Source organism: Peromyscus maniculatus, chromosome 21, assembly GCF_049852395.1.
Source record: "Peromyscus maniculatus bairdii isolate BWxNUB_F1_BW_parent chromosome 21, HU_Pman_BW_mat_3.1, whole genome shotgun sequence".
In the NCBI taxonomy this organism is placed as follows: domain Eukaryota; kingdom Metazoa; phylum Chordata; class Mammalia; order Rodentia; family Cricetidae; genus Peromyscus; species Peromyscus maniculatus.
Window position 1 is genome coordinate 70,710,088 of NC_134872.1, and position 21,680 is coordinate 70,731,767.

Consider the following 21,680-nt stretch of genomic DNA (forward strand, 5'->3'; position numbering starts at 1 on the left):
GCTCAGAGGTGAAGAGCACTGGGAGAGGGCCTAACGTCAGTTCCCAGAACAACACAGGACAGCAAACTACCACCTATAAATTCAGTTTCAGAAACTCCAGTACCCTCTCTGGCCACTGTAGACATTACACACAGGTGCTGTGCATATTGACAAGCAGCAACACACACGTCCACATAACTAAAAATAAAATTTAAAAATGTTACGTGGTCCAAAAATATCTCAGTGAATGTTCCCTGTGGGCAAAGACATCACAGTGGCTCCAGTCTTCCAACATGATAACTATTTCAGGAACATGTTGCTTTACCTGTCTACCTCACCTTTCCCCCATCACTCTTCCCAGCAGCCTCTGCCTGTCCTCAGCCTTTGCCGAATACCCCACATATAGGGACCAGTCAGTAATAACAAACCAGGGAGACACAAAGAGGAAAGGCAGGAGAGTGTAGTGAGCCCTTTCAATGTGACTGCAGTCAGCATTAACTTCATTACCTCAGCCCCTTTTAAAGTCCCTTCTGCCACGGTGTGCAAAGTCATTGCAGTGTTGAAACTGTGTGGCTGGAATGTCCCACAGCAGGAAGGTGCTCACCAAAGTCCCTGGTGGAGGAGCTTGGAAGTTCAAACCGAGTTGGTGCAGATAGTTGTGACCGCTTGCATACCTTAGTGGCCGTTTTGTTTTTCATTGGAGTTGGCTTTTTTTTTTTTTTTTTAATTTGATCAGGTGGACCGTTTTTTGCATTCTTTGGAAATCAGTAAAAGCACTCACTATTCTAGGCATTTACGGTGATGAGCCTTTAAAAATGGCAGCACGGTCCTGTCATCCTGTGTTCCTTGCTAATAATGCTGATATGATCTGTGCCTTGATTTAATTGATGTCATTTTTTTCCTTTCAGACCTTCATGGAAGAAATGACCAGGAAACAGCCCGACGTCGACAAAGTTACCAAGACCTACAAGAGGAGAGCAGCTGACCCTTCCGCTCTGCAATCTCACATCCCAGTCTTGGACAAGGGACGGGCCGGAAGTAAGCGGGGCAATCCCTTAGAGATGGCTGGACAAGCCAGTTCCTTTTCCTTTTGAATTATCATTTGAAATCCGAGAGAAAGTGGTGACTCCACAGGAGTCACTTAACCTTAAAAGGGTTTCGTAATTTTTTAAGTGAAATAAAAGGTGTACTCTGGTGTCTCTCCTTAACTTTGTTTAAAGTATACCTTGCAGACTTGAGAAGAAATTGGGGAAGTTATAAGAATGTAAATCCTTAGTTCACTTTCCTCCTGTTGTATAAATAGCATTAAAGCCGAGCAGTCTAAACTGACCATGGTCTGGGTGAAAAATGGAATCCCACCTTTCCTTCTCCTGGGGCTACTGATTGACAGCCAGTCCTAGCCCACAAAACAGCATTCAAAACGGTAGCAGTTATCTCCGAGAATGTTACAGAGCACAGTCTACGTTGAACCCTTTGTGTCTTTTTGAATGGTGTCTTAGTTTTTAAGTGGGAGTGGAGCTGGAGACCAGGTGACTGTGTATCTGGAATACTTGGGGCTCCTTGCTATCCCCACCAACAACCAGCTGGGAGGCTTAATATTGAACGATTTACCTCGTGTTCAATAGGATTTCCTCATCTGCAAAATGGGGATGCTTTGTAACCTCTTTGGACCGAGTGAGCTGGTGCATGTGGAGCAGCTGCAGACTTTCAAGCATGTAGTTACCCTCGTGTATATGAGACTGGATGCAATACGATCTTAGGCCAGTAATTTTTCTAGGCCCTATTTTGCCATTTAGTTAGATGGGGGATATGTGGTTGTGAGCATTGCTGTGGAGACTTAAAAACAGCCAGAAAGGAGAAAGTCAACTCAGTAAGCGTGGGTGTGTTCATAGGAGAGGAACCACACACACTCAGTGGAGAATGGGTCTAGGAGAAGGGGTGTCTCATTTGTGAAGCATCCAACTCTGATTCCGGGGACAGCCACTTCTCAGCCTTGTTCTCTAAGAAGGGCGGGTGCCTTTTCTGACACCTACCCTAGCATGCATCTCACTGTGCCACCTCGTCATTGAAATGACATGAATTTAAGTATGACAGTGTTTTAAACATTAGATTTACTGAATTCTCAATATCTGAGGGACCCCATCAAGACACATTTCTACATTGCATAAGATCGGAATGTGATCCTTAATGGGTAAAAATAACTAGGTTGGGATTTTCTGTGCAGTACACGGTAGTCAGTCTTGGCTGGGACTGGAGTCCTCAGCACACTGGACGCTGAGCCATCCTGACTGGAGTCTGTTTTCACAGGGAAACGCTTCCCAGCCTCAGGCTTGTATCCATCTGGACCGCAGACACAGATCGAAACGAAGAATCCCAGGGTGAACCTGCTGGTGAGCAAGTGGCAGCAGGTGTGGCTCCTGGCTCTGGAGAGGAGGAGGAAGCTCAACGACGCCTTGGACCGGCTGGAGGAGGTCGGGAGACGCGTACCTTCATCTCCATGATTGATTATTTTATGTATATGGATGCCTCGTCTGCATGTACATCTGTCTGCACATCAGAAGAGGTCATCTGATCCCATGAGAGTACAGTTATAGATGATGATGAGCCACCCTGTAGGTTCTGGGAATTGAACTCAGGACCTCTGAAAAAACAACCAGTGCTCTTAACCGCTGAGCCATCTCTCCAACCCCAAGAAGGGCTTTCTAATGGGGTAACATGTACCCTGTGGTGGAAGGTTTTTATTTTTTATGTTGTGAAAGGGCAGGAGGACAGCCGAGGCCTGCACCTTAACCAGCACTCTGGGCACACATTTCTATGACAGGTGGCATGAGCAGTCTTCAGTGTAGAGATTGTGTTTGCAAAGAAAAATCAGTGACGTAGAGAATAAACGCAATAAAAAGCCATTTGTAAGACCATGGCTTTCTTTGAAATGGGAGAGAGATGTATCACCTGGAGATAGATCATCATCAGTGGCTTTATTCGCTCATAGAAAATAGAAATTCATGCTCACATCCATGCACACATAGGCATCACTGAGCGGATTGAGTGGATATTATTTTAAAAAAAGAAAGAAAGAAAGAAATGAAGTTGGGAGGGGTCGTGTTAGGGGAGCCTATGAGAGTTGAAAGGGAGAATGTGGAGTTGATACTATGGTATTTCATTGTGTACATGTATAAAATTATAATAAGAGTACAGACTAAAGTTTTAAGATGGAGCACAGCACTGACTCAGCAAAAAAGAAAAAAAAACGTTTGCTTTTTTTTAGCTGAGGGAATTTGCTAACTTCGATTTTGATATCTGGCGTAAAAAATACATGAGGTGGATGAATCATAAGAAATCTCGAGTGATGGACTTCTTCAGGAGAATCGATAAGGACCAGGATGGAAAGATCACGCGGCAGGAATTTATTGATGGAATCCTTTCCTCAAGTAAGTCCCAAGACAGATGACCACAGCTAGAGGAATTTGTTTGTGCAGAAAAGAACCACAGTTGAAGATTAGTGATGCTAATGAACGCCTGTCGCTAAGAAAGCCTTGCCTTCTAGGTTGGCTAGGAGGTCACTGTTTTATATGGCCACAAGAATGTTCTTCCACTCTCCTCAAGCTGTGTTATTAGTATAAGTAAATATTAGCAATATTTGATTCTAAACGTTTTTTTGTGTGTTACCTGGCATACAGTAGCAGATCAACAAATACTGAATTCTTTATCATTTTAGCTCATAATTCTGATGTTTACATTCATTGAACACGAGTGCCCTGTTAGCTTGTTTGGCAATTGTACAGAAGCAGCAAGTGCCACTGACCACTGTGTCCCTGCAGCCCTCATCCTTCTCGAAGATGAATTTGTATTGTGTTTTTATTATACTGCAAATGGGGCGGCTTTTTTTTTTTTTTTTTTTTTTACTGTTCTATCACCCCAACGAGCTCCATTAAGAATAAAAACACGCAGTCAAATATGTCTTAGGTGTAATTAACAAACTCCCTTACCAGTGTGGTTCGGTCCATTTCAGAATTCCCTACTAGTCGCCTGGAGATGAGTGCTGTGGCAGACATCTTTGACAGAGATGGTGACGGATACATCGACTACTATGAGTTTGTGGCAGCTCTGCATCCAAACAAAGATGCGTACAAACCCATCACAGACGCCGACAAAATTGAAGATGAGGTACGCCTCGTCTGCCCTCTGTGGGAGTGGTCCTCGGGTGGGCTGCAGGGGGTGGGTGTGACCCATACAACCAGTTCAGCCTTTCTGAGGGTCTCACTATGACGTGCTCAGATTAAAGGGACTATTTCACCTTTGCTTTGGACAGGTCACGAGGCAAGTAGCTAAGTGTAAATGTGCAAAGCGATTCCAAGTTGAACAAATCGGCGACAACAAATACAGGGTGAGTGTGCCAGGCAACTGCTTCAGCTCCCGCGAGAGTAGACGTTGAAGTGTGCATCCATTAGACTGACATTGTTTTCACATCGTCTCAGAATGTCACGGTGTATGAAACTCCACAGTTTTTCTCATCTTCAGTGATATTAAATTCCAAATTTACAGACTGTGTATGTTATGTAGATAGCTTGCACTTGAATAGCAGGCCATATTTTTAACATCTATGACATGCACATAACCTTTAGTCTTTTTTTACATTTGTGTGTGTGTGTGTGTGTGTATGTGTGCACATGCCACAACATACGTAGAGGTCAGAGGACATCTTGTGGGAGACAGAGCTCTTCCGCTGCATGCATTCTAGGGACTGACTGGGGTCCTCAGGCTCGATGGCAGAGCCCTTACCATCTGAGTGACCTCACCCACATACACATCACTTCTAAGGAGAAAAAGGACTAAAAGTAAATACTCAAGTCATATATTCAGGCTGTTCCACATTACTTCTTATTTCATGATGATTAGATTAAGTGTCAAGCTTCTAAATAATAGGTACTCCAAACCAAAATCATGAAATTAACATTTTCTTTTTGTCTAGAAATAAAAAATACAGACATGTTTTATAAATATGAAAAAGATGCAGCATTTTTCCACTTATGTAGCTTTTTTTTTTGCTTCTATCCAAAAATCTAAATGAACTTGGCTCACTTTCAAAACAGAACCATGGGATTTTATCATTCTGTCTTTGGTTTGGTTTGGTTTGGTTTTCTCTTCTTTGAAACATCTTTTAATTAGCAGCTAGGAGGAAACTGTGCTGAGTTTCCCTAACACAGCATGGTGCTCACATACACAGTGAACTTTCGTTTTTAAAAGATGTCCATCTACCTGTTGAAACTTTTAACTTTGATTCAAAATCCTAAAATTTTTCCAATAAACTTGTAAAACAACAACAACAACAACAACAAAAAAGTATGGTTTGAAATCAGAACAAATGGGTACCTGCACATCTCTAAACTAGATACTGTATCCAGAAGTCCAGGGTGTGTGTGTCTGTATGTGTGTACTGAAGGTGAGAGTCGGTGTGAGAGAGAGACTGTGTGAGTGAGTGAGAGTGTGTGTGTGTGTGTGTGTGTGTGTGTGTGTGTGTGTGTGTGTTCAAGTCATATAGAACGTTTCCTGTTGAACTAATTGTGTCTTTCTTCCATTTTTCATTTTTTATTTTATCAGTTCTTCCTGGGAAATCAGGTATAAACCAGTGGAATCTCGAGTTCCCAATGAGTTTTTGAATCTTGAATTCATAGCCATTCAAGCTTGCCATGGCTGGTCCTTCCATGCTGTCTTGCTAGCTACTACAGTGTTGGTTGGTGTGCTGTACCTGTCAGCGCAGTCTTGGCCCGGGGCTCCTGTATTGCTTTGTGTCTCGAATGAAGAGATTACTCTTAAGCAGACCAGATAATGACCTGCAGCTGATGAGCTGGCGCCAGTGTTGCGCACACAAGGTTCAAGGCCCATTTTTCCCAACACCATTAACAGAGGACTGTGCAAGTGGTCACTGGAACACAAACTTGATTCTCCATACAGCCGGTGGCAGCATCAAGCAGTGACCCCGGGAAGGCAACAAAGTAGCCACAAGTGATAATGCGTGCTCCCCATAGCCAACTTGTCCCAAGTTACTAGTGCCCGGTGCGTGCCAGGTCATGTCTGGTGCTGCCGTAGCCAGATGTTTACGTTGGCATCCCAGTTAACATGGACTGCTTAGTAGTGGTGCTGTGGCATGATTGGGATTTTAAAACTACGCACAGGAGAAATTACATTTTTAATGGACGCACGATGAAGATGTTTTTGACTGCACTCTTCTGTCAGGGACAGACTATGTTAGGTAGGGACCACTGCCCCATCGGACGTCACATGACGTCTCTTCCCCTCTTTTATTGAGAATACATTCTGTTCTCATACAGTATATCCTGATTACACTTTCCCCTCCCAGTTCCTCTCCACCTCCCCCTCCAGATCCACTCCCTTTCTGTCTCTCACCAGAAAAGAACAACAGGCTTCTAAGAGAAAACAGCCAAACATGACAAAATAAAATATAATAAGATAAAGTAAAAAAACTATCATATCAGAGTTGGGCATGGCAACCCAACAGGAGGAAAAGAGCCCCAAGAGAATGTACAGGAATCAGAGACCCACTCATCCACACACTTAGGAGTCCCATAAAAATACTAAACTGAAAGCTATAAAATATACACAGAGGCCCTGGTGCAGCCCCAGGTCAGCCTGTGCTTGCTACTTCCCTCTCTGGCCACACTAGATCTTAAGTTGCAAATTTCAATCAAAAGGTTAGAGTAAGCCAGGCGGTGGTGGCTCACGCCTTTAATCCCAGCACTTGGGAGGCAGAGCCAGGCGGATCTCTGTGAGTTCAAGGCCAGCCTGGTCTACAGAGCGAGATCCAGGACAGGCTCCAAAGCTACCCAGAGAAACCCTGTCTCGAAAAACAAAAGAAAAGGGAAAACCAAAAAAAAAGTGTAGAGTAAAATGGCACCATTACTTTGAATAGGATTTTCCCAAGAAATACTTTAATTGTTATATACTAGTTTTAAATATCTATATAATATACATATTTTCATATATGGAAAGAGTGTGATAATTTAATACATATGCACAATATGCAAGGATAAAAGTCAGAGTAACATACCTACTTGTTATAACAGATAAAATGTTACTTTTTCATGCTTGGTATATCCTGAGTCAACAAGTAGGGTAATATCTTTTATTTTTGGAGAAAATAAGAGAAATTCTTACCTTCAAAGATTTTACGTGCTGAAAATACAAAGCAATGTGGGTCTGTTTTTCTTGTCTCATGGTTTAGCCTTGAGAAAATTAGGGGAATTCTAGAGACACTGTTAGTTGGCTGGAGAATACCTTGTTAAAGTAACAACCAAAGTCACCATATTTAATAGAACCAAAATACCATTTGATGAAGCATGTTTAGTTGTTTCCTTGGGTCTGATTTTGAGCCTGGTCTTGAACAAGCTTCACCTGAGCCCATTATCTGGTTCCTTAAGAGTAATTTTCTTCACCCCCTCTTTTCCCTTGCTTACCAATCGCAGCACCAGATTTTGTCTCTAACGATACAAAGACAGGTTTTAATTTTCAAATTCACATTTCAGAGGCAGTTCACCCACAGGAATGTGTAAGTTTCAGTGTTTAGAAATCAAACTTAGGAAGAGCTCTGACTAGAGATGTGATTGTGAAGGACTGAGTTCCTGTTGGTGCGCTTCTGGGCCCGTCTGAGCTTAGGTTTCTGAATGGAGTCTGGCTGACTTTTTGTTAGGGTTCTCACCCCCCAAATCCAGCGTTAAAGATCATAGAGAAGTAACAGGGTGTTTCTACATACCGTAGTAGGCGCAGGGAACGGTCCCGGGCAGTTCTGCTAGGAAGCCGTTGGCATCTCACAAACTGCCAGCTCGTTCTCCGTGTCGCTCACTGAGTTGATAAGCTCAGGACTCAGGGTGGTGGTTTTCACAGTTGGATGTGAGCCTCTTAGAAATGATTTCCAGGTACAGAATGATTTCTTACTTTCAAAACAAGTAAGCCTGTGTATGACCAGAACTACCTGTGGCCTCGTGTTGGTTCAAGACTTGCAGACTCCGCGCACATCCAGATGATTGGCGCCTCGCTGAGGGAGCACCACCAGTACCAACCGCTCTGAGGAAAGCCCTTGTAGATTTGAGAGCTGTGTCTTAGCAGTATGCCAGTACCTGTTTTAAGGCTGCAGTCATATATAAAGTGGCATGTTAATCCAACCTCTAGCCAATTGGTTTGCCAGACCATTAGGGATCCAGAAATTTTAGTATGGAACGTCCGTTAGTCGTTAAGTCCTAGGGAAAACGGAGGAGCTTAAGGTTTCCTCACAGGTCTCACAGGAAAGTCGTTTTATCTTCAGAGGCAGTTTTCCCAAATCAGTTTGATGAAGTCCTTACACCTTATTTTGTGTAAGTCCCGAGCAAGTGGACCTGTGCTTATGTTCATGGCTGTGCTTAATGTCTAGGGATCTTTTCAGTTCCTGCCTTGCGAGTGTTGTTCCTATTATAAGAAAGAAAAATAATTTGTAACTTTAAAACAAAGCTTCAACATTATACTTGATTAACCTTTGTGATCTTTTTTTTTTTTCCCAACTGCTTCCTTTGAGCTAAATCGGCATGCGGCAGTCTAATGTAGATCATTACACACCCCTTTTGAGAGCTCACTAATGAATCACTGTGAACTAAGTTACGTTGGTTGCTCACGCCACCGCAAGCTGCTCATCCCCCTCCCACTCAGAGTCGGTACTGACAATCAGAGGTGCTCTCTCTCTTCACTGCCTAGTTTGGAGACTCCCAGCAGCTGCGACTCGTGCGGATCCTGCGAAGTACGGTGATGGTTCGTGTTGGAGGTGGATGGATGGCTCTGGATGAGTTCTTAGTGAAAAATGATCCATGCAGGGGTAAGGAGACGCTTTTGTCAAGGTGTCAGCACCGTGAATGCACAGTAGTGCCGAGTGTGCCCGCACTGAAGGCATGCTGGGCCCAGCTAGAATCCCACAGCTGATGTTTCACATGGGCCTATAAAACATATTCGTTCCTTCTCCTTCTCCTTCTCCTTCTCTTCCTCCTTCTTCTTCCTCCTCCCCTTCCCTTTCCCCCTCCCCTTCCCCTTCCCCCTCCTCCTCCTCCTTCTTCTTCCTCCTCCCCTTCCCCTTCCTCCTCCTCTTCCTCCTCCTCCTCCTCCTCCTCCTCCTCCTCCTCTTCTTCTTCTTCTTCTTCTTTCCACTAATGGAATGAATTTGAGACAGGTAGGTAGGAAATATAGTCTAGAATTTCTGTGTATGACCCTCCTGTCTACAATTTTCAAAATGAACATTTCCACTCACCAAGGCAAACTTCTGTCTGTCATTGAAAGAAAATTCACATGATAAAGTCTGAAACTAATAGAGAGTAAACGTTTAAAAGTCAGGTTTTTATGAAATGAGGGGAGAGAAGGGGAAAGCAGTGCATAAAAACAAAAGCGAACACTCTTTGAAGTTGAATGACAGAATGTTGAAAATGTAAATATTATATTGTAGCTTTCTTCACCTCTACAAGCCCAGAAGTTTTAACTCAGCTTCTAATATTCCTATTTTCTCTTTTTAAGATTGCACTATTATTTTTTACTGTGTGTGTGTGTGTGTGTGTGTGTGTGTGTGTGTGTGTGTGTGTGCTGGAGTCCACAGATCCTCCAGAGCTGGAGTTACAGGTGGTTGTGAACTACCCATGGGTACTGAAACCAAACCCAGGCCCTTCGCAAGAGCAGTAAGTGCTCTTAACCACTGAGCCCTCTCACCAGCCCTAATAGTCCTATTTTTATGTCCTACAGTTACTCGATTCTTAGTTGATCATGTGGATATTTGATTACAGCTTCTAATCAGGTGCCATCTACTCAGTAAGCATTTGTTATTTACTGGCTTAAACAAGAAAACAATAGGGTTGATGATTTGTCTCAATCTGTGTGCTTATTACAGTCCTTTAAAAACATCTGTTCCAGCTTTGCCTGTTAGGCTACCAGTGGAAAGCCAAGCAGGAAGTCCTCCTTTCAATGCTGGTGTCTGGATACTGATACATCAGTGTCAACAGGCATGTCCAGCAAGGCCAGCGTGAACTGTTGTGCAGCCACACAGCAACCCTGCTCTTTGGTAGCTAAAGATGCAGCTTAAAGAGGAGTACAGCAAGGTTCTCCTGTTCCATCTGTCATGCTTTCTTAACACTGAGGACGGGTTCTCAGCAACGTGTTGTCAGGCATCTTCAATATGGTACAGATATGAAGTGTACTTAATACAAACCTAACCAGTGTAATGTCCTACACACCAAGGGTATCTGGTGTGTGTGTGTGTGTGTGTGTGTGTGTGTGTGTGTGTGTGTGTGTGTGTGTATTAATAATGTCCTACACACCAAGAGTATCTGAGGTGTGTGTGTGTGTGTTTGGTATATTACCTGTTGCTCCAAAAGCCATGATGAAGAAAGCAAGGTGAGTCTAAATCGAGCACAGGATAAAATTATGCAGCCAAGAAATGCAGCCATTATAAGATGCATAGGGCGGGCTGCCGCTGGTCTGACACAGCGTGCTGTTCTGCAGAAACTTCTTACGGGTAGAAGAAACGTGCTCTATTAAGTAAACATGATACGGTAAACGCGCAAACAGGTAACAGACACTGTTAGCACTGTTGGAGCGCTGTGTTCTATCTGTAACCGTGTCACGGTTTTCTCTGACTGGCATTGCAGTCGGCTTGTTCTCGCCACAAAGACCATGCCCTTGAGATGGCTACAACATCAAACAGGTGATAGGAATTTCCCAGCTCCCTTAAAGCCTGCTGTTAAGCAAACTGTCTGTCTGCGGTGCACGGCTGTACTCTGAAAAGAATGCAGCCGAAGGTAAACGCAGCTGTAACTGGGAAACGACGATGCAGATGCACACCATTCAGCGGATCGCAGAGGACAAGCTAGCGCGACTGGCCAAGCTTTGCAGCTGCTTCCTCCCGGTGGAGTCGGACCTTGCAGGGCTTCTTCTCCCGATGCAGCTTCTGTCCTAAATGTGTGCTAAAGGCTGGATCTGAGCACTCTTTGCGTATCCGACTGCTGTACTTTGTTTTCTCTGCTAACAGTATTCTTGAATGTGATTGGTATCCTGTGTCATTTTTTCTAGTTCATCATCATGGGAGTAAAATGTTGCGTTCGGAATCAAACTCTTCAATTACTACTACTCAGCCTACTATAGGTTGGCAACCCCTCTTTGGCTCTCCCCTCTTCCTTTTCTCTTTCCTACCTTTACATTCTTGCTTTCATGATTTGTTTTCCTATAATATGCTTCATTCACGTGTATGGCTTAACTTACATCCAGCGAGCTGGGGCTTCTAATCTTAAATTCTGAAAATGTGACACACTCCCAGTATGTCGCAAATGCAAGTGTTATTTATACAAGTGATCAAGCACATGCTAACACGTTGCCCATCGGGTCCCCGTGGAGCGTTCTCCATGTGCATATGTGTTTGTATGAGTGCTCCATCACTGATTGCCTCGTGGATTCCTGGGTCTGGTGTTTGTTCTGCATGTCAGTAAAACAGTTTGGGTTTTTTGTGGTTTTTATTTTTTTATTTTTTTTTTAAGGCCTAAAATTAAACTACTAGTCTCCTCACTTCAATGAAAATTCTGGAAGTTTTTATGTTATCTTCATGACTAACAAGCCATCTCCGATTTTGTGTAATGGTTTAATCCCAGTGTTAAATACTGGCAGTCTCCGGACCTCAGCAATACATGCAAAAGACACAGCCCCTGCCTTCCTGACTTGTCTCCTCAGTGTGGTGTGAGGATGACCGAGTGCGTGGGCATCAGTAGCTGGTGGATTACCAGGAGCATGAGCTTTCCATTTTCATGCCGACTTTGTCTCACACTGGCTATTCTTGCTGGTGTCTAGTGGTAGAGAAAGCACACCCCTGCCCATCTCCATGCTGCCCTGTATCCGAGAGGAATGCATTGTGAAGGAATGCATTTGACTTCTTGTTATGCTGAGTTGGAGTTGGCATGGCAAAAAGATGTCCTCGAAATTCTCAGCGTGCTCTCTGGTGTCGGGTGCTCCCACCCCCCACCCCCCCTGACCTCCCACAAAGACTGAGTGTTTTCTTCTTCTTCTTTTTTTTTTTTTTTTTTTTTTTTTTTTTTTTTTGTGCATTTTGTGGACATGTGTGATCCAGCTAAAGGAAGGACCAACATGGAGCTCCGTGAGAAGTTCATCCTAGCAGAGGGTGCCAGTCAGGGCATGGCTGCCTTCCGGCCACGAGGCCGCAGATCGCGACCTTCATCCCGAGGGGCTTCACCCAACAGATCCACTTCCATGTCCAGCCACGCTGGCCAGGCAGCCTCCCCACAGGTGCCTGCTGCCGCCAGCACACCCAAGGTAGGACTCTGGGCCGGGCCCTCTCTGCTCCCAAGGCACTCATACTGCAGCATACTGTCAGGTGCTTTACCACTCTGGAATCTGTAGGACCAGCCACATCCATTTCTATCTCTCCTCGCCATGCTTTTTATTATTATTATTATTATTATTATTATTATTATTATTATTATGCTTTGCGCAGTGCCCCATGAAGCAGTTGTCTGTACTACAGGGTTGCCTGTCTAGGGCCTCAGGTGTCATCTTTCAGATGGAACTTTCAGTTTAAAAGCTTCATTCTCTCCTTTTTTTTTTTTTATTTGCTATGTCTGACTTGTCGTCAGCTCTGTCCGTTCTTATCCTCATTGCCTGTGTAGCGTGACTCCGCTGTGAACCCCTCTTTCCCCGTGGGTTTGTTTTTTACCTGCTGTCCCTCACCTTTGATTTGCCATTGTTCCACGCAGATTCTCCACCCTTTAACACGCAATTACGGTAAACCGTGGTTGACAAACAGCAAACTGTCAACTCCTTGTAAAGCAGCCGAGTGCTCAGACTGTCCCGTGTCGTCTGCAGAGGTACCGTAAGGCCCCAGACTCCAGTCTTAACAGCCTTCCGTGACTGACACTGCACCTACTAACACTGCTTCCCCCGACCTCAGCTATGGACTCTCGATAATCCTCCATCTTCCTGTCACCTTCTAGAAAACGGTCCTCAGGGGACCTGGGAGTCAGGGGTTATCAGAAAAGATTCTCGGGGGACCTGGGAGTCGGGTTATCAGAAAAGACCCTCAGGGGACATGGGAGTAAGGTGTTATCAGAAAAGTCAGCAGCAGCTTGGCACGTTCACACCATCAGGCTGTGTAACAAAAGCTGTGGCTTCTGTTCCCGTTCATACTTAATTCTACGTGTATCTCTTGGAAGAATAAAACACAAAGTGTATATCCAGGCCTATGAAAGTTTTACTTGAATGCTTTGGCTAATAGAGTTAATTTGAGCAAGAAGCTTAGCCTATTCCCTTAGATGAGACTGTGAAACTTACTTTAAGAAACTTACTTAAAGAATTTTAGTAAGTGTTCACCATGGACGGTCCCTCTGGACATCTGTGGCATTTACTTCTGCTCGTCCTTGCTGGCCAGGCATGACTCAGTTCTCAATGCAGGCATCGGGATGAGTGTAGGAATGTAGGGGGCTAGCTGTCGTTTTCAAAAGGTGTCCATACTACATTTTAGTAGCGAATATTATTTGAGCATACTGTAACTTCTCAAAATGACCTGGTGTAAGAAGAAGATATCTAGAATATTTAAGACAACATTTGCCAAGATTAACTCACATCTCAGATTGTCCACATTCAATTAAAAAGCAACCATCTATTTGTTAAAGAAACTTGTGTGAATTGATCAATGAAGACACCATTTTACATACTTGATTAAAACCACAACAATGGAGGAGGGGTCCCTAAACATCTTTTCTTGGAAATAAAAAGATAGTCTTGGCTTAGTGGTTAAGTCTAACTTGAAAGCCAACTTAAGGCTTTCAAGCCGTTGTCTGAAAGAAATACCATACCTTCTAGAGCCCTTAATGGTTTTCCCGACCCTGTTACTGGGTCCCTCCCATTAGACAGTAGGTGGGCAGAGGGAAGTTCCTGTCTTCTGTCCTCGGGGTCAGTCCCTGAGTAGCCAGGTGGAAGAATTGAGACAAACACAGGCTCCCTTTAAACAGTCCTTGTTTCCTCTTCATTCCCGAGTCCCACTTGTCCCCTCGAAGTGGGAAATACTAGCACCATAGATAGAGTGCATCTAGAAAGGTCTGTTAGTTGTTGGAATCTATTATGTAAAACCTGGGAACCGCCGAACGGACCTCCAGGGACAGATCAGTGGTTTGTTTTAAATACCTGGGGCTAAGTTTCTATGTTCACATTTTTATAAAAGTAGCAACTGCCCCAATTAAAGTAGGGGCTGGGGAAAGAAAGGGCTCAGCTGGTAAAGCGCTTGTTCTGCAAACAAGAGACCTGAGTTCAGATCCCCAGAGCCCACCTGAAAGCAAGGTACTTGGGGGGGGCGCGGAAACGAGCTAGGGAATCGCTAAGAAACCCCCGTCTCAAAAGTGGAAGGCATTAGGGGAAGATGCCCAACATCTACCTGTGGCCTCCACACACACAGACTCGCATGTGCATGCCCACGCCTGTATGTAAGTTTTAAGTATATCAGTTGGATTGGCGCAATAGTCTACTTCATTTTAAGGGATAACCTCACAAAATTTAAAAAAAAGAAAAAAAAAGGAAGGAAGGAAAGAGCAGTGTGCCTCTGTAGAGCAGTGTGTTGAAGTCCAGACAGCCAGAGTGTAATGAAGGTGCTCCTGTCATTCACAAGACTCTGTCTTCTGTAACCCTGGGTGATAGCTTCACTTATAATCAGTGGTTGTTCCCTGTGGACAGTTGAGATTCTTCTTAAATGAGGAATTTCACTAGATCCACATTGTCAAATCTTGAGTGGTGAGATGATGGTGGGGCTTAACTGTGGCTAATGTATATAAAAGCAGCTCAAAAGTGTTTACTTATATAAAGCATATATAAGTGATATGCTGGAGCCAGGCAGTGGTGGCGCACGCCTTTATGATCCCAGCACTCAGGAGGCAGAGGCAGGCCGATCTCTATGAGTTCGAGACCAGCCTGGTCTACAGAGCGAGTTCCAGGACAGCCAGTGCTACACAGAGAAACCCTGTCTCAAAAATAAACAAAACAACAACAACAACAAAGGGACTTTGCTGGAGCTCAGTGTGGGTGTCATTCCAGCACTCGGACTATGACAAAAAGGACAATCAGTTACAGACCAGCCATGGCTACACAATAAGTTTGAGATAACGTGGGCTACATGCCTATTTAAAAGCAGAAATAAATAAAAAAATAAGGAAAAAAAAAGCCGGGTGGTGGTGGCGCATGCCTTTAATCCCAGCACTCGGGAGGCAGAGCCAGGCGGATCTCTGTGAGTTCGAGGCCAGCCTGGGCTACCAAGTGAGTTCCAGGGAAGGCGCAAAGCTACACAGAGAAACCCTGTCTCGAAAAACCAAAAAAAAAAAAAAAAAAAAAAAAAACAGAAATAAATTACCTGCACTCAGCTATGAGTATAGAACACATAGGTAGATAAAAGTTAGGAATCAAATACTAACATCAGTAAATGCAATGTCAAGTGATAACATCAATACCAAAAGTTGGGCATATGCTTCACTAAGAATTTTAGACTCTAATGGGAAGAGTGTTTAAAAAATATATAGTCCTCATTTTTATGGATTTGTTTTCTCTGTGGCTCCTTGGGTACGTGCTCATTGACAAATATGAAATCCCATACTTTTTATTTTTAACTTCAGGAAAATCCGCCCCTTACATTTTCCTTAAGTGACTGTTAAGAGTTTTAAGCAAGTATCCCAAAAGTATTGCCTATAAATTTGGTATGGTTGAGCCAGTACCACAAAGAATAAAGAGCAGAAAGGAAGAAAAGGGACAGGCCGGGAAGTGAGCACAGGCTGTGGAAAGTTTTAAGCTTTTTTCCAAGCTGTCATATCGTCAGGTATTTTTTTCTCATCTCCCCATTCCGTCTCTGTGTTTACGTCTGCCTCCTTTCCCTAAGGACAGAGGAACGTTCCTTCACGCAGGGTTTGCAGCACTCTGTTCCCCTCTGCACACCCCCCATCCTGGGGACGGCTGTCTAACACTGTAACACTGACAGTCTGAGACACTAACATTCCCACGGCCTAATCTGTCTTGTTTGCCTGCCCATGGCTTTTGTGTTCTGTGGGGGACTTGGGGTTCTGTGTTTTCTCTTTCATCGCGGAGCCATTTCTTTAGAAGGTTTCCTTTATGTGAGTAATAACAACAGCCTGGAGGGGGGAAGCGAGAGAGAGACACTCGCCCTGCTTTAGCTGAGGCGCATCTACCTCCTCCAGAGGACGTGTCTAGATGTCCGGCCCCGAGTAAAGTCTGTCAGTGTGGAACATCACGACACACGGGCAAAGTCTAACGTGTTCTCTGCACTGGTCACACACAGGGAACTCCAATCCAGGGAAGCAAGCTGCGACTTCCGGGGTATCTGTCAGGGAAAGGCTTCCACTCCGGGGAGGACAGAGCCTTGATCACGGCCGCAGCTGCCCGAGTCCGAACGCAGCTCGCTGGTGAGTGCAGGCCATTTCTTTCTTTAACGGTGACCTCAGGACTAAAGTTCCCTCTCCTCCTGATTTGAAAAGAAATGTCATGACAAGGCTGTATTCTTTTGAAATGAATCGAAGCCCTAATCCTCCAAAAAAGACAGGAGATAAATGAATCCTAGGAACAAGTGTCTAAGCCGTCTCTTTTGGAAAGTACCAGAGAAGGTTGGGGCATAAACAGATGCCAGCGTGGCGCCCTTCACTCTGGGAACCACCTTTGTCACTCAGGGAGCGCGTGGAGCTGATCCGGGTTACTGGGCCTTCCATCAGTAATCCCTTCAAAGAATCATAAATTTAGGGACACTCCAGCAATGCCAACCTCTGAGCTCAGTATGAGGGGCCCTTCTCACATTATTTAAGACACTTCCCCTCAGGCAAGACTTATACCTGAGAGCCTGTGGGCCCCAGGCTTGCGAGGGCATCACCTCCAGCAGCAGGGATGTTCTTGGTGTCTGTCTGTAATGGAAGTGTCTTAAGTTTTAAATGGAGTAAGTCCAGACTTCCTTTGGAATGTCTATCTAGGTGTTGATATGTAATGTCTACACTAGGATGAGGCTGCCTACCCTTGTGTGATCATGAAAAGCCGCAAGACCAAAGTATTCTTACGTGACTACTGAGTGCAAGAGAAGCACGTTGAGATTAGCCGTGGCGGCTCAGTTTTCTAGACTCGTGTGGAGGTGACTCAGGTAACACAGGTGACTCCTCTCTCTCTCTCTCTCTCCTCCCCTCAGAGTCCAGGAAGACTCCCAGCCGCCCCGGAAGCAGAGCCGGAAGCAAAGCCGGCAGCAGGGCCAGCAGCCGCCGAGGCAGTGACGCGTCAGACTTTGACATTTCCGAAATCCAGTCTGTGTGCTCAGACGTGGAGACTGTCCCACAGCCGCACAGACCTGTGCCCCGAGCAGGTTCTCGGCCATCCACAGCCAAGCCTTCCAAAATCCCCACGCCCCAGAGGAAGTCACCTGCCAGCAAATTAGACAAGTCTTCAAAGAGATAGTGCAATTGGGCTCCAGCCAGCCCTTCCTTCCCTGAGCATTTATTATTTAAGTGAATGATGTAAAATACGATGTAGAGATTACTGTGAAATATTGCAGGAGGCGAGTTTTAAATTCTACAGATGGCCTTATTTGTGTATTTGTCTTTTTATTTGATCTGTATCACTTTTTGGTCAGATTTTCTGGGGGTAAAAGTCACATCATATGTGATAAGGAAGAAAGGATTTAACATGAACTAGTGTTCCTGCACTGTCACGTGTAGACCACACACTGAAGTCCGTTACTGTCCTCCAGGTAAGTCTACATCCTCGCTGACAGCCACAGCGCTACACAGCTCACATTAAGGGTTACCTCATGACACTCGTCCCTATGAAAATTCTGAGCATCTGACAGACTTAGCAGGGAATTTTTTTTTTTTTTTTGAGATGCTTTAACTGTAAATGAGAAGGAAAGTAAAAGGAAAAATACATCAACACCCAGTTCTTCAAGCAGGAACCAACAGAGACTCACAGGAGACTGCTCCAAGCAGCCGCGGGTACCAGGGTGTGCAAGCACCTCTCAGCATCCTTGATCCGTTGCTTTAGACGCAGCCAGACGCGCCCTGGGTATCAGCCGCCTACACTGTAAGGATGTGATGCCAAGTGCATTCGTATAAACGTGAGATTTGCTTTGCTTGGGTGGACAGCAGCCCTGTATCATTGAACTCATTTTGTAACAGCAATTTCGCTTGCAAAAAAGAAAAAAAAAAAGAAAGAAAGCTATGAAATAAAACATGTCCCTTAACTTCATTGCTATGGAATTAATTTTTTTCCCCAGGGAAAACTGGTGTATTTTTTTATGAACAGTATCCATTTGGAGTGACCAAAAGATACTTTAAAAGTGGGTTTATTTTGATTTCTCATCTGGAATAATCATGTTCTGGTATTATATCGACTTATATTTAATAAATATGCATTTTAATTTATTATGTATACTCACATACTAGAGAAAGATATTAGTATGCATTTAATAAAACATATTCACTTGAATATATGGAATACTTGATTATTTAAAGTGAGCTTTTCTGTTTGTTTTAAAGGATATACCAGTAGTGTGACAGGGAAGGTTTGGAGATGTAAAAGGAGGTTAGAATGAGTTCAAACCACCTGTTCTATAAGTATTTTAATATATTCTAGTTATAAGCCCACTAATGTTAAGGATACTTAGGCTGCGGTGGTCCTGGCCTCATGGAATCATGATGAATCACTAAAAAGCATGGACAGAAGTGAGCCATCCAACAAGATGACTCATCAATAGTATTGTGATAATTTTCTACCATCTGTGTGAGCTTTTCGTTTGTTTTTCTAAGTAAGAAAACAGCAGGAGGATATATAATCAGAGGGATGGCAGGTGGCCCCTTTGCGCATGACGGATCACAGCACCCTCTCTGGCTGAACACAGTTCAGGAAAGGGTAGTGTGTTGCTGTTCAGGTACATGGAGAGAGGCTTATTATTTTTTTTTTCATGCTTGCTGTATCATTGGTGAGAGTTGGTCCCTTGTCTACAGTGCCTCTGCCCTCTTGTCGAGGCGTGGATAAGATAATTCTGACCATGAGACGATGTGGGAGCTCGTGCATTTGATTACACACATCTAAAAAGGAAGCTGAAAGGGCTCTTCCTTCAGTGTGTTATACAAATCGGGTCTTTATTTTAAAGATGAACTTAAAGGAATGATTTTGTTTTCATCTGTCGAAAACTACCCCTGTTAAAGAGGTAAGGAGTCTTGGGGCTGGAGAGATGGCTCAGCGGTTAAAAGCATTCGTTGCTCTTGCAGAGGACCTGGGTTTAGTTCCCAGCACCCACATGGCAGCTCACAACCATCTGTCACTCTAGTTCTAGGGGATCCAGTGCCTTCCTCAGGCCTTGTCGGGCATCACACATGCGTGATACATGCAGGCAAACACTCATAAAGTAACAACAATTTAAAAAGCTAGGGTCTTCTTAACTGGTAAAATAAGCTTTTTGAAGAAGATGGGTGGCTTAAGGTGGTCGAGAGAAGGCTTAAGCATCCTACCTCTTCAATCCATTGGGAGTTTCCTTTCTCCACCTGAGTACTGAGCACTCTGGTCCTGAGCACAGAACACCCCCCTACACACACACACACACACACACACACACCTGCACACACACACACACACCTGCACACACAGCCCTTCTCTTCTCTTTGTTCTCCCTACTTTTTTATTTTCCCTTTTCCCTCAAAATACAGAGCCCGGCTTCTGGTGCTTCCTAGGAATGTGACACTTGGCTCCAGCAAGGGAAAGCTTCCCCAGCCAAAGTGTTGCTGTTGTAACTCTGCTCCAGCAAGAGCCATTGCAACTCTTCTCTGTTCTAGTGAAAGTTGTTCCATCTCTGCTCCACTCCCCTCTAGCAAAAGAAAGCCGTTACAACAAACTTCACTCGAGATTTATTGGAAGGGAGGAACCTAGAAGAGTGGCGGCCTCTGCCAGGGTAGAAAAGGTGCGGCCCCAAACTGAGCAGGTACAGGGCTTACATAGGATTTCTTAGGGGCGGAGATTCTCAGGGTGGGGGATTGTTAGGATCTCAATTCCTGAGCTTGAAACAAGTGCACAGATGGGTAGCTTTCATGCTCAGCGATCGGTTGGTTTCATGCTCTGGGATTGGTTGGTGTTCATGCTCAGTGATTGGGTTGAATTTCAGTTCCTGAGTTGGTTAGGGGCAGGGTGTGTTTCTTTGGCTCTGGTCTCAGGGCCAGAGTTTTCTCTAACTGGCCTTTTTTAACCCTTCACGAAGTAGTACCTCAGAGGAAGTGCAGATGCCCAGAGTGTAAAGACAAGCATGCTTAGGATTTTGGCAACTATTAAAAAAATAGAGAAGTGTGGTAATTTGAGTAAGAGTAGCCTCATAGATGTGAATATTTAGTCACGGGGGAGTGGCACTATTGAAAGGATTGGAGGAACTGTGTGTGTGTGTGGGGGGGGTGCTTTGAGGTTTCAAAAGCCCATGCCAAGCCCAGCGTCTCCCTCCCTCCAACCTCGGATCAGATGGGGATATGGCTCTCAGCTACTACTCCAAAGCTGTGTGTGCTCCCATGCTCCCCACCCTGATGATAATGGACTAAACCTCTAAGCACGTCCCCGACGAGATGCTTCCTTTTGTAAGAGTCGCCTCTGTGTCTCTCCACAGCAATAGAACAGGGACTGTGACAAAGGGCCAGGGAGGGGACACGTGACACTTTCTGAGTCAGGAAAGTGAGGAGCCTTGGTGAGGATCAACAGATAACTGCCCCGAAGAGGTGGGGGCGGGAAGTTATGCTTCTCCTGGTATGTATAAGTACATTTGGGGGGGGGGGGGCGGGCGGGCGCTCCTTTAATCCCAGCACTCGGGAGGCAGGGCCAGGTGGATCTCTGAGTTCGAGGTCAGCCTGGTCTACAGAGCGAGCTCCAGGACAGGAACCAAAACTACACGGAGAAACCTTGTAGGGGTGGGGGGGTTGTGGGGGGGTGGAGTACATTGTCTCATTCAGATTATTATTCCCTCCAATGCCTTAGCATTTCTTTTGGTATTTTTGCTTTCCTGAGGGGTGGTCTCCTGACCAAGTGATTGACAAGCCCAATTGGATCTTAAAGGGGAAGAAGACTATATTTGGGGCAACTTAGAATATCGTATCCCCCTCCCCAGGGCCAGGGGTAGAACTCATTCCATTTTTCTGTATAGCAGGAAATCTCTTTCCTTTTATGGGCCTTAATGGAGCCCTGGTAACCTTTGCGTGTGGTATTTTAAATCTTAACTAAGGGTAAAGCTGATCCTTCTCAGTTCAGTGCTACCAGGGAAACAGGTGGAAATAGGGGTCCAACCCCAACAGTCTCCAGGCCTGCTAATGTCTGCCCAGCTACCTAACAATTTGTATGTGAATTTCTTCTAAGATTTTTTTTTCAGTTCTGTCATTTTTATCAGCTCTCTAATCCAGTCTCATTAAGGTGACATTTATCTTAGCAGCGTTGGTGTCCACCCATGTTTCAATGTTCCTGTTTGGATTTTTCTCAAATCTAGTGTCATATAATGAGGGTGAAGACATGCAGGAGGTGTTGTATTTGTGGCTTCCTCCAAGACTGAAACATTCTTTCACGGAAGCTCCTTAAGCAAGAAAGTAAACAACTTAAACAACTTCCTAGCTTCAGGAAGTCCCTGGAGTCAGGCA

General features: G+C 44.6%; 1 protein-coding gene across 35 annotated transcripts in view; it reads left to right on the plus strand.

Annotated features, from left to right (window-relative positions):
* Nucleotides 1–18,267, plus strand: part of Dst (dystonin) — a 434,856-nt gene extending 416,589 nt beyond the window's left edge. For 12 of the 35 annotated variants that reach the window (XM_076558433.1, XM_076558418.1, XM_076558421.1 and 9 more), the window contains 12 exons: nt 888–1,017; nt 2,287–2,450; nt 3,245–3,407; nt 3,989–4,143; nt 4,289–4,363; nt 5,578–5,595; nt 8,719–8,836; nt 11,068–11,139; nt 12,113–12,315; nt 12,756–12,866; nt 16,331–16,454; nt 17,219–18,267. In XM_076558433.1, coding sequence (XP_076414548.1) covers nt 888–1,017; nt 2,287–2,450; nt 3,245–3,407; nt 3,989–4,143; nt 4,289–4,363; nt 5,578–5,595; nt 8,719–8,836; nt 11,068–11,139; nt 12,113–12,315; nt 12,756–12,866; nt 16,331–16,454; nt 17,219–17,481 — 1,596 coding nt within the window. In that variant the 3' untranslated portion in view covers nt 17,482–18,267. The remainder of the gene's footprint in view (nt 1–887; nt 1,018–2,286; nt 2,451–3,244; nt 3,408–3,988; nt 4,144–4,288; nt 4,364–5,577; nt 5,596–8,718; nt 8,837–11,067; nt 11,140–12,112; nt 12,316–12,755; nt 12,867–16,330; nt 16,455–17,218) is intronic. The other 23 variants (XM_076558438.1, XM_076558424.1, XM_076558427.1 and 20 more) reach the window with 7 other exon arrangements.
* The last annotated feature ends 3,413 nt before the right edge of the window (nt 18,268–21,680 follow it).